This window comes from Lissotriton helveticus, chromosome 2_1 (assembly GCF_964261635.1).
Source record: "Lissotriton helveticus chromosome 2_1, aLisHel1.1, whole genome shotgun sequence".
Taxonomy (NCBI): domain Eukaryota; kingdom Metazoa; phylum Chordata; class Amphibia; order Caudata; family Salamandridae; genus Lissotriton; species Lissotriton helveticus.
In genome coordinates this window covers 785,261,574-785,275,394 of record NC_136059.1, presented here as the reverse complement: position 1 = coordinate 785,275,394, position 13,821 = coordinate 785,261,574, and the positions used below count along the sequence as shown (strand labels likewise).

Below are 13,821 nucleotides of genomic sequence, written 5' to 3'. Positions count from 1 at the left end.
AATGTGTGTGGTTAATAATGCAATGCATTGCATTATGATGGGTTTATTATCTTTAGGATTTAATGAAGTGTGTGACAGTGTGGCTGGGATGCACTGTAGTGTTTTGAGTTAGTGTCCTTAAGATGCATTTCACTGTGCTGTAGTAGTGTCCCATAGGTCAAAATACTTTCCTCGTGCACAGAGAAACAATGTGAAAAAGCCAAGAAGGCTTAATCCAGTAGTGAACATTTATATCAAAGTTTGAAAGAAAGCTGTCGCTTGCAGCTCGTTGCTTAGGTATTTGCATAAGACCACTATGGTTGTACATGCATTGCGCTGTCAGCAGGACCTAAAATTCATTCAGGCCAGGCCCAAAACAAGCTATTGTTCAATTAAAAAAGCTCGACTTTGATCATACTACGGGCATGAATATAATCGCTTTTCAACTTCAAAGTGAATTCCTATAGACTACACTAAACAGTGCGAGGTGTTAGATTTTCCCTATGTCGCCTCAAATACAATTTGTTGAGTATCTCTTCCCTTTCAATTTTAGGGCTGTGCGAGTTTAGCTGCAGGGGAGTGGATTTTCTGTTTGATAATTTATTCGAAAATGAGACATAGACAATGTGACTGCTGTTATCCCCTGATTGCTAATGGCTCCTGAAAAGCTGGTGGGCGGCAGGAGCTATGAGTGAGAGTGTCAGCGGGTCACTTTGTCACTTCAGAGTAATTGGTCACACCTTGCAGGCTCCGCGCATGGATTGTTCTTTTCTTTTACCTGCTAAGCATTTCTAAGCCCAGAGTTTTCTAAAACTGCTGCTTTCTCACTTCGCGGCGTAATTACTTTAGTGAAATAGCGTCAATATTTGGCGGCCTGGACCACCACCTGCCACAAATCAGACATTTGCTTTCAGTTATGAGCTAAAGATTGGGTAATATCTATGCGAGACAGGTTAATACTTAAACATTTAGGGTCTGAGCCACAAATTGCACTTTGTAGTACATTTTGTAGTACTACAAAACTTTCTACAAATTGCAATTCTCAAACTATGGGCCCGATTAGGATGGCGGACGGACCAGCGTCCGTCCGCCACCCCCGAGGGGGAGGGACCGTCCGCAGGGGCTGCGGCGTTCCCTCCCTCGGAATTAGGATGTGACCGCCACCCTGGTGGTCACATCCACTATATTTAACATTGCGGCGGATGCTGCTTCACAGCAGCACCCGCCGCAAGGTTAAATGTGCATGTTTTCCTTTGCATGCACAAAGCGGCAAGCACCGCGTGGTGCCTGCCGCTTTGTGCATGCAAAGGCAGGGGGGTACCATAGGTACCCCCCCATGTGCACCCCCCACTCCCCAACAACCCTGGGGGCCCGCAACGGGCCCCCATACTCAGACCCCACATGCTTTTCTACAGCGAAAAACCCGCCGTGGAAAAGCATGTCTCCGCCGGCATCCTAATATGATAGACACCGCCACCATATTAGAGCTTTTCCGCCGCGGTCGGAAGGCGACCGCGGCGGAGAAGCGGCGGACGGAAAAATGACCCACCCAGCCATCCTAATCTGGCGGGGGGTCTTGTCTATGTCCGCAGCGGTGAATCCGCATCCTCAAGCCACCACCGGCCCGGAGGATGCGGATTCACCACGATCCTAATCGGGCCCTATGTGTGGAGTTTACGCCTCCACAATACATATACTGATATGTGCAGAGTTTTCCGCCCTGGCTGCAGTCTCTGCACACGTAAATATAGGTTGTAGTAGTAAATGTGTGAGGGAAACGGGAATGGGCAGAAAAAGGGGCAGACTTACTTTGAAATGGGATGGGATTAGAGAGAAGTAAGAGGGTTTAAGAGATAGTTCCAGGGAGGGACGTCACCACCCACACAAGAGAAAGACAATTACTTTACTCTGGGGGTAGAGACGTAGCATTGTTTCCTGTTTTTACTTCTCATAACTTTACTTTCGGAAACCCTCACTTCATCTCTTCTTTGCCTATCTATTGATAACATTAAAACTATGTTTACCTTACTGTGTCTTCCCCAGTGGCGTAGATGGGGGTGGGGGTGGAGGGGGGATGGCAGTCTGACCCAGGCAGCACTGTTTTTGAGGGCAGTGGAGATGAGCAAGTCATGTCTGTTGACTTCCACCAACCCCCAGCCACCCGAGAACAAGTCGACCACCAAACCTTCACCACCCCCTACCCGGAACAAATCATCCATCGTCCGCCATTGCCACCCTTCCCCCGGCCCCTCCCCCCTCCCCCCCACACCTACACTTAAGGTCTGACCCGGGTGGCAGAAGGTCTAGCTACGCCACTGGTACTCTCTTCACCAATTTAATTTCTGACAAGTTCTGACAAACGTTATTGAAAGTTATAAAAGGCCCAGTAAACTATGCGTAGGATTGCATTGCACCGGTATGCTTGCATATCAACTCTAAGCCTGCCCAACCAGTTCTTTGTACCGTGCTAGATGCACTTCTCCAGTACACCACAAGGAGCACGTTTGCAAGCATTGACTGAAGTCCTTCTTCATTAATGGTCATGGGTCGGAATCCATTCAGGGGTTCAAAGGACAGCAGACCTCCCTCCATCTCTGCCTTCGCTTTCACAACAAGATGCCATTGTCCTTTAAAGAGATAGGAGTCGTTGTCATGGCAAATTAGCAAACTGTATATGGCTAAAAGGACATTCAGGGAAGCATGCAGCAGCCCATGGGACCAGGGGTGACTGGTGACTTTAGGAAGTGGTGTGGCTCAGAAGGCAGTGCTGCAGTACCAGAGCCGGTTTCCCCTGTTAAACAGCCTCCATCATGACACTCGTATGTAAAAAGTGAGCCAGGTGAGCTAGCTACTGAAGGCTGGTGCCAGATGCCAGGCCCCTGCTCACCTCTAGGTTCTTTCGGACCCTTGATTCCAAATGAGTCAAGCCTTATGTGGCTTATCCCTGCAACCTATGCTGTAACCTCATGTGCTAAGAATTAATGCAAGGTATATCAGAATAGTGGTCCCTAGTCACACACCTTTGGCAATCTTAAGAATTGAATGGTTGTTTATTTGTAACAAAAGAAAAATTAATGAAAAAGGAAATTCCAACTTGTTAGCATTGACTTTTGCTACCGACTCTATTTGCACTGTTTATCAATGTAACGGGACGTGCTGTTCTAGTTTTGGATACGAGCTTTGACCACTATTATCACATGTGTGCGTCACCTAAAAGAGAGCACCGAGAACAGTTTGTCACCTTCACCCACTGTGTTGAAGTTAATCATTTTGATTTTCCTTCTTCATAAATTTTTCTTTTGTTTCAAATAAACAAACATTCATTATTTAAGATAATTAAGATTTAAAATTGCTATTCTGAAATATTATTATCCTTAATGGGAGCACCTTGAAAAACATGAGATCAAGTTGTGTACTGTACAAAATCCTCTCTTGCGTTTGATTTCATAGACTATACGGTTGCTCTAGGTATAATAACTTAGGCTACATAGAAGATGCATATAATAAGTGACTTGCCATTTGGTTCACTAATGCCAGTTCATTAGAGTGGAGCGAGGGGACAGCATTAATGTTTCTAATTCCATGTTTAAAATTAAAAATCCTCATGAGTGTCACTCGCAAGAGTATAATCTGATATACTTACATGAAATGTTTCCTCATGTTAAAGAAATACACTCTTTTGAACTTAGAAGGCACATGCACGAATCAGTACCACTTAGCCCTCCATTACTCTGCCCAGGCAAGCTCTCTCCTCCTTAATGACTGCGGAATGGCACGCGATACCAGGGGTACAGTGCTCTGAGCTGTCGTGTGTGAGGGCGACCGGCCTAGTTATGCTAACTGAAGCATGCCTTACTTAAACATAATTTGTTCTCATATTAAAACTCTCTAACATCTGTGTCTTTATCCACATGCCCCTTTGTCCCCAGGCCACAGCTTCAGTGTCATAATACCAGTCTACCAATGTCATTGCCCTCTGAAAATATCTATATTTGACCTTATTCCTGTCCCTATGTTACTCTTATGCCTTCTCACTGCTCTAATGCCAGTGTCCCCCTGTCAATGTCACCTTAGCATTAGCAGTGTCCCTGTGCACTGTGTTCGTCATCAAGTCTGTAACCCCATATCAGTCAAAGCCAGTGTCACACTGTCAACGCCCCTATTACAGTGCCTGTTTTTCCCTACAGATGCTGTGATATCAGCACCCCTGTGTTTGTGTCTTTGTGTGCATGTTACCTAGTCAGTATCTTGAAATCTATTAGAAATCTGGTTTCTGATTGGCTGAGGTATGTACCCAGGCCAAGCAGAACCCACCTCTCTACCAGGGCCGGACTGGGAACCAAAACTGGCACTGACAAAGTGCTCGGCCGGCCCCCCTCCTCCCCCTGGGGGAGGGGGGGATGCCACCAAGCTCTTTACCAGGGCCGCTTTTCCGCCGAATTTGTTACAGGGCCGATCTGCAAAAACGGCCCTGTCACAAAAACGGCCCCCAGGGGCCCAAAAACGGCCCCCACCCTTGCGGCCGACCGGGGAATTGCCCGGTGCCCGCAACGGCCAGTCCGGGTCTGCTCTCTACTCAGGGTAAGTTAGATACACAACTTAGATAGCCTGTGCTCACCCTCTGGTAGCTTCGCTCCGAGCGGGCAGGCTTATCAAAAGAGGCAGTGTGTAAAGTATTTGTGCAAGACGGGGCGGCCAAACACATTGCCAGGGCCAGTTTTGGTTCCCAGTCTGGCCCTGGGAAGGAGCTTTCAAAGCTTCGTTCTCCTCCCTCTGGCCGAGTGCGGGGCTGTGACTAGTCTCTCTGATCTAGTTTTTGGGCAATGCTGAATGTCGAGAACAGCTGCAGCACCCTCCCTGCAGCACAGCAATCAGCGAGCAGCAGGCGAACAGAGCAGAGCAGTTAGCAGAGTGGCAGTCCCTCCTGGCAGCACAAAAGTCCTGGTAATATGCAGATGTAGATCCAGCAGTGTCTAGCTACAGGTTCAAAAAGTGTATGTCTTTAGGGGGTCAGAGACCAAGTACTTTTTTTTTATATATATATTTTTATTGAGCAGGTTGTAACATGTGAATACATAGTCCCACAGCTGGAACCGACCCGCACCATTGTAGCCATTTAGCAGTACAAGCATTTTATGTGTGAAAAGTACACCAACAAACATACCCTCAACCCACCCCCACCCTTCCCAGCACTACAGTTTATATTCTTGAACACCTAGCAACCTATACATCATACTTATGGCATCACACATTAGCAGACCCCACCCTTGCAATCATTTGCTGCCTGCCCATTCATACATCATGTCTGCTGCAAGTCAGGATTCCCAAGTAAGTACACAGTCAGCGGAGCCCAAAAGTCTTCTGGCCTAGAGGCCTCTGGTAGTTCCTCTGCATCAGCCCCCAGCTGCTCTCTGCAATATAAAAAATCTCGGACCCACTTTTGCACAGTTGGGGCGGTTTTGGTGCCCCAGCATTGTGCCACTGCCCGCTTTGCAAACAGGGTCGAGACAGCAACAATTCACCGGTTGCATGGCTTAAGCTTCTTTACCCATCCCAGTAGACAAACGTCAGGCGTGCACACCACCTTTTCTAACACAACCTCAGTGAGCACTCTCGTTACTTGAGTCCAGAATGCAAATATTTTGTCGCAGCTCCATGCAAGAAGAATAAAGTCTGCATCATCCTGCCCACATCTCACACAGCATGCATTCTCCCACAGACCATACTTCCGCAATTGACTTGGTGTATAATATAACTGGTGCAGATATTTGAAATGAATGATGCGGAGGTTGCAGTTTGCCTTCAGCCGGCCAGTCAGCTCGCAGCAGAACTTCCACTGTTCCAGCGACACTGAGGACCCAAGCACCGCATTCTATTTATTGTATGAAGGCTTTTTAGTGAGTTCACTCTCTCTCAGTGACGCATTGTACAATTTAGTTATCAGACCCCTACGTTCTTCCCCCGCCAGCGCGGCCTCCAGCACCATCAGTGTTCTTGGCTCGGCTGGATAATCAGGGAAAATAGATCTGACCGCCTGCTGCACCCTGACATATGTGACACCTAGCATTATACCATGATCCCGCCCACCTGCAAGTCCAGAAGTGACCGAAACCGACCATTCTTATACAGGTCTCCCAGCTGTCTGATCCCCGCTGGCACTAGTGCCCGCAAGGCTGCCTGCTCCTGAATGGCGGAAATATCCCAGTGCACAGCAAGTTACCGCGATTCTGTCAGCTAGTGAGAGAGGCAATTTAGCCCACAGCGCCGCTTGGTCAGTGATCTGTGTAATGACTCGGCCATAGTTCATGGAGAGTACCCTGTCAGGATCTCTATGCAACTACTCATAAAAAGGGGACCCCTGGACTAGGATATTGGCAGAGAAGCAGGGGAAGACAACCAATAAGATGCAAAAGAAATACTCTGCTTATAACATTTTGAATATGCTGTAAGTCATCTGATTGGTAGACCACTCTTGCTGGACCATTAACTATATTCGTATCATCCAAAATATATTAAATATTGCTTATAGTGATGCGATGCAGCGCACGCTATGAAATTCGTTTTATTTATTTATTTGTGTACTTACTTCCGTTAGGCCATAATCCGAAGTTTACTACCCCCCACCGTGCCCCTCCCCTGCCCTGCATCACTGTCCGGCAGCACTCCCTCCAGGAACCGCTACTGAGTTCAGAATGTGTGGAGAAATGGCTATTCTTTCTCTGCACATTTGTGCCTCACTCCTGTTTGTGGCTACAGGCAGTAGTGGGTGGCTTGTACAGAGGGTGAGGTGGGACACACAAAAAAAAAATTCAATTAACTTACCTTCCTTCCTTGCAGCGCGATGTCCTCCTCCGTCTGGGGTCTACAGGAAGCACCGGACCAGGAAACGGCAAAACCCAATCCTGGTGCTTCTCTCACACATGAGAGCTGCGCCCGGATTGGATAGAGCTGCCTCATTCAGCGCTCACAAGAGCCCTGAGACCTGCTCTTTCTCTAATCAAGCTGTCTAAGACAGCTAGGTTAGAGAACATTAAAATATTCATGTCTGGCTCGCAGATCCGAGACGGCCAGCCGAAGAGCCATGTGCATTTTAGAGTGCACAGCTCCCAGCTGCCCACTCGGAGCACTGGCCCACCCCATCCTGACACCTAGGGGCCCATTAGCATGGCGGGCAGATCACCACCACCCGACCGGCGGTGGCTATCCGCCCGCCAAAACACCCCGCCGGACAGCCATGTAGCCCCTGCCACATTAGCATAGGGGGGAGGTACCGCGGTGGACGGAAAGACCGTCCGCTGCTTTTCCACCGGTAGGCAATCGCCACGATTGTCTGCCGGGCGAAAAAGGCCCATAATATGGTGGCGGTGCCTTGCAGGCTTCGCCATCTATATTATGATTAGTGCGGAGAAATGCCTTTCCATGGCGGAGACTCTGCCATGGAAAGGCATGCAGTGTTTACTTTGGGGCCCCCGGGAGGGTGGGGAGGGGGTGAGGGACTGCACCTGGGGGGTACCCATGGTAACCCCCCTACATTGGCATTCACAAGGTGGCAGGCACTGTTGTGCATTTTCAAAATTGTGACGGGTGCTACTTACAGCACCGCCCGCCACAATGTTGAATATGCGGGATGAGACCGCCAGGGTGGCGGTCGCATCCTAATTGGCAGTGTAGGACCGCCGCAATACTGGCGGCCGGTCCCAGCACCGCTAAGGTGGGGGGCGGAGTGATGTCAGCCAGGCATCCTAATGGGGGCCTTAGTTCGGGAATGATTGCTGAAAAATAAATTGGTAATAAGTCAACATTATTACCACTTTACGCTCCTCATCTCAAACGGAGGAGCCGCCCCGGGCTGCAATGAACTCTTCACTTTTCTTGTGGGGCCGCATTAATTTACCACCTGCACTGAAATTATGACTTTTCTTAAAGGGAGTATTTTAAAAGGGCGGGCATTATTAGAAAGAGCAGTTGGCCTCAATAAATTACATGAAATATTGAAATTCCATTGATAATATGGACCGACAGTTCTTTGCTTAAATCTTACATTTTCTAACTACTAAATTAAAGTTTCTGCATCATAGGAGATGTGCTATCTTACAGTCTATGAGACTGCGCTAGAAGATTAGTTCTGAAGACACAGACTTCCTCCCTGCTGAGTATACGGCAATCAGTACATTGTTCAAGAAACTGTAATAACAATGGTGGTATGAAAATTACATGTATAGTGCTTTATAGTGCATCAAGCCTCATGTCTGCAATTGTGAAGCTCTGTACCTAGCAGTTGTTATTGTTACCCTTTTCCTTGTGTTCTGTTACTCGTGATCCTCTCTACAACTTCTAGGCCTAGGCACTTTGGTTTATCAAAATAAATTGAGCAACACATGTGATGCATTCATAGACAGTGTGGTTCTTGGGTCCGTTATGATAGTGCCAGTGTTAAGACTGCTATTGCCTCAGAATATGTAATATCAGTCTTCCATAGGTTTGATGCACCTGTTGTAGAGACCAGGTGTAACCTCATGCCACATAATAAAACCCTAATAAAGCTAACTCAGCCTTTCATCCTTCTAAGGTCACTGGCATGAGGTTTGTTTTAGTGAGGTCTACGGATGTGCTGAGGACTTCTGCAGAAACCTACTCCCGGAGTATGTTCTTTTTAAGTTCAGGCTAAAAAATGGAGGTGTGTAGTAGTTGTGTGAAATTTGGGTAATTTACTTTTGCATAATTACGTGAAATTGCAGGAAAATGACACAAATTTATATGTAGGTACTCAAAATGCAAACCTATCCTTTAGGGCTATGTATTAGCATAAAATGCGTTCTTGCATTAATTTTTGATGCAAGGAAGCATTTTGTGCTAACGAAGACCATGTTAAACACAGTTGCCGTGAAAAAATGCCTGCTCACGTTCTGGTTGCTTGCCTTGTTCCTGCTCTCCTATGCTATAACTTAGACACAAAGTGCTGCATAATTATGCGATGGAGCATAATAGTGTAATTTTATGAATTTCGCATAGCAAGTATAATGTGAAATTCCAAAAATTAAGTCAATTATACCAGCATAATTTTAATTTTGCCAAGATCAGGGGACTTATTACGTGTTTGGCAGTCTCTTCGACCGCCATATCGGCAGTGGCGGACTGAGCGTAGAGAGCTTGTCGGTCCGACCGCCATATTACGAGTTGAGCGGACTGGCTTTAGTAAGACATTCGCTGGACTTCCGATGCCGCGAGCAGACCACCGACCGCTGGGTTCGTGATCGGAGAAAGGCAGCCGCTATAGGGCAGTATGGGGGAGCTGCATCGCCATGTGTATTACAAGTGTCCTGATCTAAGAGTGGGCCTGAGCGGTTCAACCGCCTGCTTCAAGGTGGCGGTGACAAAGGATTTGGGGTGCGTAAACCCTTTATTGTTCTTCCAAGCAGAGTCCGACGTGGATCCCTGTCTCCAGGTCCCCCCTTCACAGCAGGATCTTCAGCCCGAGAATTACGACCCTGTGTGTGGCGATATACAGGCGAGTCTTTGTTGTACCATATACCCATTGCCAGGACTGCCCACATACGGGCTGGCACCCGGTAATGGTTATATGGTATTTTACCACATATATCACGCATATGTGTGCATCTGACACATATGCAGTTGAAATGCAGACATAGGCATCGATATATTTGGAAAAATTACTCACCACCACCGCAAGATCCCCGCCTCCACACCGCCAGCCAAGTGGTCAACTCGTAATATGGCAGTCTTTCGACAACCAGCGCCGTTGGCTGCCGGTGGGGGCGGACACGGTTCTACAGTGGTCAGACCGCCCAACTCGTAAAAAGACCGCTAGTCTGTAGCACCTTCTTGTTGCTATGTCAGTGGCAGCTGGTCACTAAATAATAGCCAATACTTTTTTATTCCTGCAGTACAGCTCTTCAACTAGTCAGGCTCTCAGAGGTTCTGACTGCATGCCTCAGTTCACTGTAGATCAGTAAAATGCAGTCAACGTTGCTTCCCAGAGGCATGGGAAGGGTGTCAATGACCTCTATGCTAGCAAGGAAAATACACCTTTACCGCTGGTTTGGTAGCAGAAACATCGATAATTAACGTGCGGTGACCCCTCACACATCCGTGCCACTGTAGCTGCGCCCTATGTAGGAGCCTCACACATCTTCTGTACATGCTGCGCCACACACACTGGTCACAGAAAAAGGGATCTTTTATCATCACCGGCCATGAAAACGTCAAAGGTTAAAAACTGGAATACATGTGTGTTTGTGGGAGGGTGGGGCAGCCAATGCTTTACTTATATGTAGCACATTCATACAATACACTGTGCATTGTTTTTATTATCACCATATTCAAATGGGGGTGGGGGGGTGCAAAAATCAACCCAGGCTGGCCGGGCCCCAGGAACCCCTCTTTGGCTACAGCCTGGGTAGGTGTCACATGTGTCCTTAATGCGGATATCTATATCGTAATAGTATTTTAAGATGGTGGACTCACAAACACTACCGTTCTTTCTGGTTTCATAACATTTAGACTGATACCCTGCTCACCTTTGACCCGGACGTAAAGCAGCATTGAGGCCATGTCATCAGTTGCATTACTGTGAGGAGAATCCCTGCCTCAGCGCGTGCCTGCTGCTGGTGTTATCCATCATGGACACTGCCTGGCCCAGGATCGACCAAGCTTCTCCACGCTTCCATGGGCTCAGAGGCGGGCAATCATTGGTTGCCATTTATGTTTGTTATTGTTTCCAGCTCCCAAAGCAAAGCAGCCATCGCAGTTTTATGGCCTTCAGATTTATAATCATAAAGCTCATCTCTTGCTCCTTCGCACTTATAATTCATAAACCTCATTCTTTTCTAAGAAATAATATCTGTTTTAGAAGTAAATTAATTGTGTTTACATGGCACAGGGCCTGGAAATGTAGGTCTGTTCAACATCATTGCTCGATATAAAACCACATAGGTTGATTCAGTCATTGAACTGGCCCGTTTTTTTACATAATGTGTCTCTCTACAATATGATTGTGGTGAGTAGATAAGAGTGAGAACAACCTCTACTGCATTACAAATTAGAAAACACATATTTCTTGTGACGATTATTCGCGGTATCACAATCGAGTGCGTTTTATCAACAATTTTCATCTCAGTCTCCAGGCTCAAGCATTAGGGGAAGCTATGTTTTTTAACTTCGATACCACCACTTCTTATCTGTTTATCTTTGTTTTCATTCATTTTTGAGAGATGTCAGTTTTCAGTTGCTGAAGTAAAGTTTTAAGTAGCACTGCCTCTTAGCGAATTGTATTATTCAGATCTTTAAGCGAATGTTCTTAAGAGAAAATAGAAATACGCGCATCGTCGCCTATTTACATCTAAAAGGTACACATATGGTGGTGGGGTATTTAAAAAGAATATATAATTTGCAGCAGTAGAATTGTTGCACAGATGTATGAGCTCCTGGGAGGCAGTTGTGATGCAGGAATATTTGCCTTGTATGGTTGTTTAATCTTACTTATTTGCAAATTTCTGGTTCTGTAATGAGAGCTCTTTCGAATACAGAAAAAATTTTGTGGGACAGAAAAAAGTTTGCAGCGTGTGCTACAGAAATGTCATAGCTCAAATAGTAGAAATAAACAACCATTTACTACTGCAAGAGCTTTTGCCATACCCAGCAACAATATGTTTGCCTCAATGCGCTGCTAGATAGAGCCATTGAAGTGAACCTATTTAAAGAAATAGGGTAGGATTTAAATGCTGCATTTATGAATTGTTACAATGAAAGAAAATGTATGCACTGATCACACCAGCATGCAGGTTCTATGACTGTGATGCTAAGTCTTCTTTTTCTCTCGGTTTCTTGTAGGTACCAGTTTTTTCTCCAGGTGAAGCAAGATGTCTTACAAGGTCGCATCCCCTGTCCTTTTAATATTGCTGCTCAGCTGGGAGCATATGTAGTTCAGTGTAAGTGTGTCTGCTGATTACAACACTGTACTACATCTTAGGCACATCGTCTAGCTTGTTTAGTCCTTTTCTCAAGAGCATCCTGCGGTATAAGCACTGCCTGATCAGTAATTGACCGCTTATTGTAGTGGGTAATAGACACCTCTACCATTGCCTACCACGGTATCTTCACTTTTCTTGTAGATCAAAATGTTAGAGAATATTATGTTATGCAATGTTATGTTATCTGGAATTTGTTTGCGTGCACCTGCTGCGGGTATAACATGTAGTATTTTTCCCCTTTCCTGAAACAGTTCCAAGTCTGTGCCTGCATGTTTGATTGGTGTGGTGCACAGGTGGGTATGTCCTACAAAGGGAAAGTAGGATATGCTGTGTGAGGGCTTACAAATCTGATTAAGTCGTGCTGTGGCAGAATTGTGCTGACACTGACTGTCTCAGGTGTTGTGTTATGTTATGTTAGCTAAACTTGTGTAGCACAACAACTCACTCCCAGAGGAGTATCCCGGTGCGTTACAGCAGTCTATGGGTGAGGTCGCAGATGGTACTTAAAAAGGTGATGTTTTCAGCAAATATTTAAACCTTCCAATACCTTAACCGGAGCGAATATGAAAGGGTTGACTATTTCAATGGTGGAGGGCTAGGTAGGAAAACAAAAGACCTTCATACCTGGTTGTACGTGTGCGCCGTGGGTTCAATAATGCTGTATGCATAGGCCTCAATTCACTGCCTATTAGTACCATGCAAGCCTCGTAGGAAGATATGTAGGGCCAATTCCCATAGTGCTTTATGAGTAAGGCACATGAGTTTGAACCGATTACACTTTCTTACAGGTAGGCAATGTAAAGCTCTTAAAGTATAGAGGCACACAATCATGGCTGTGCTTTAAGGATAGGCGCAGTATAGAGGCGCGCAGACATGGCAGTGTTTTAAGGTTAGCAGAGTCAGTAGGAGGGAAGGCAGTCAATAGCGCTGACCGACACTGACCTGTTTCGGCCTACAAATCCCAGCATGCTCATCTGTTAGTAAATCTTCGTTTTTCCTCTGACTGTCCTTGCATGTGCCATTACCATGCATATCTGTCCTCGCATATAAATGTATCACTCATATCATTTTATCATTCTGTTCTTTAGAATGAAAAGCAAAATTCGTCCTAAAAGCATGTGTGGTGATGGCATATTTGTGCTAAAGGTGTATGTGTGGTAATGGATTCTTTGTAACGGTCACACCTGGGTATGGCCACGTGGTAATGACTGTTTACAAGATTACAAAACTGCCTTTCCCTTGCTCATACCAGGGGACTGAGTGCAGAGCATTTCCAAAGATCATGCCATCTGCTCACAACCTGAGGGGCATTGTGAAAGATCATAATCAGCAGGCTCAGGATAGGGTCTGAGGTTTAGGGAGGTGCCGAAGGCCACCCCCTCTCACTTGTGTACATCTAAGGAGCTGTGACAGGGAGGGATGATCAAAATGCCAGTCAAAGGGCCAAACCTTCTGACTAACATCTGCTGGACACAGCCCAAGACTTTATCCTGTGAGTTTTGGGGCAGTGCCTAAGTGCAGCATGTGCACACAGGCAATGATGCTCTGTTGTCACAGTTTAGTGGACATTCTTGCATTGGGGTCTGGGCCAGGGTTGCAAGCAAATAAAAGGCGCTTTCTAAGCTTTATCATTACGAATCCCAAATATCACCACAAAAAATTAAGGGAATTTATGGTTACCTGCTACAATTATTGTAATTTGTTATAGTTATTTACCAATAGTATTTACTAATAAACATAAAAAGGCTGAAATACACTAGTTCATCACATCACAATCATATCACCTGCAAGGTTTGGTAACATCATACATGACATCATCAATGATATTACTACCATAAACCTGTTGTAAAGT

At 46.1% G+C, this 13,821-nt stretch overlaps 1 protein-coding gene across 4 annotated transcripts in view; it reads left to right on the top strand.

Moving 5' to 3' along the window:
* Positions 1 to 13,821, top strand: part of EPB41L4A (erythrocyte membrane protein band 4.1 like 4A) — a 782,364-nt gene that overhangs the window by 328,919 nt on the left and 439,624 nt on the right. For all 4 annotated transcript variants that reach the window (XM_078675499.1, XM_078675502.1, XM_078675501.1 and 1 more), the window contains exon 5: positions 11,830 to 11,927. In XM_078675499.1, coding sequence (XP_078531625.1) covers positions 11,830 to 11,927 — 98 coding nt within the window. The remainder of the gene's footprint in view (positions 1 to 11,829; positions 11,928 to 13,821) is intronic.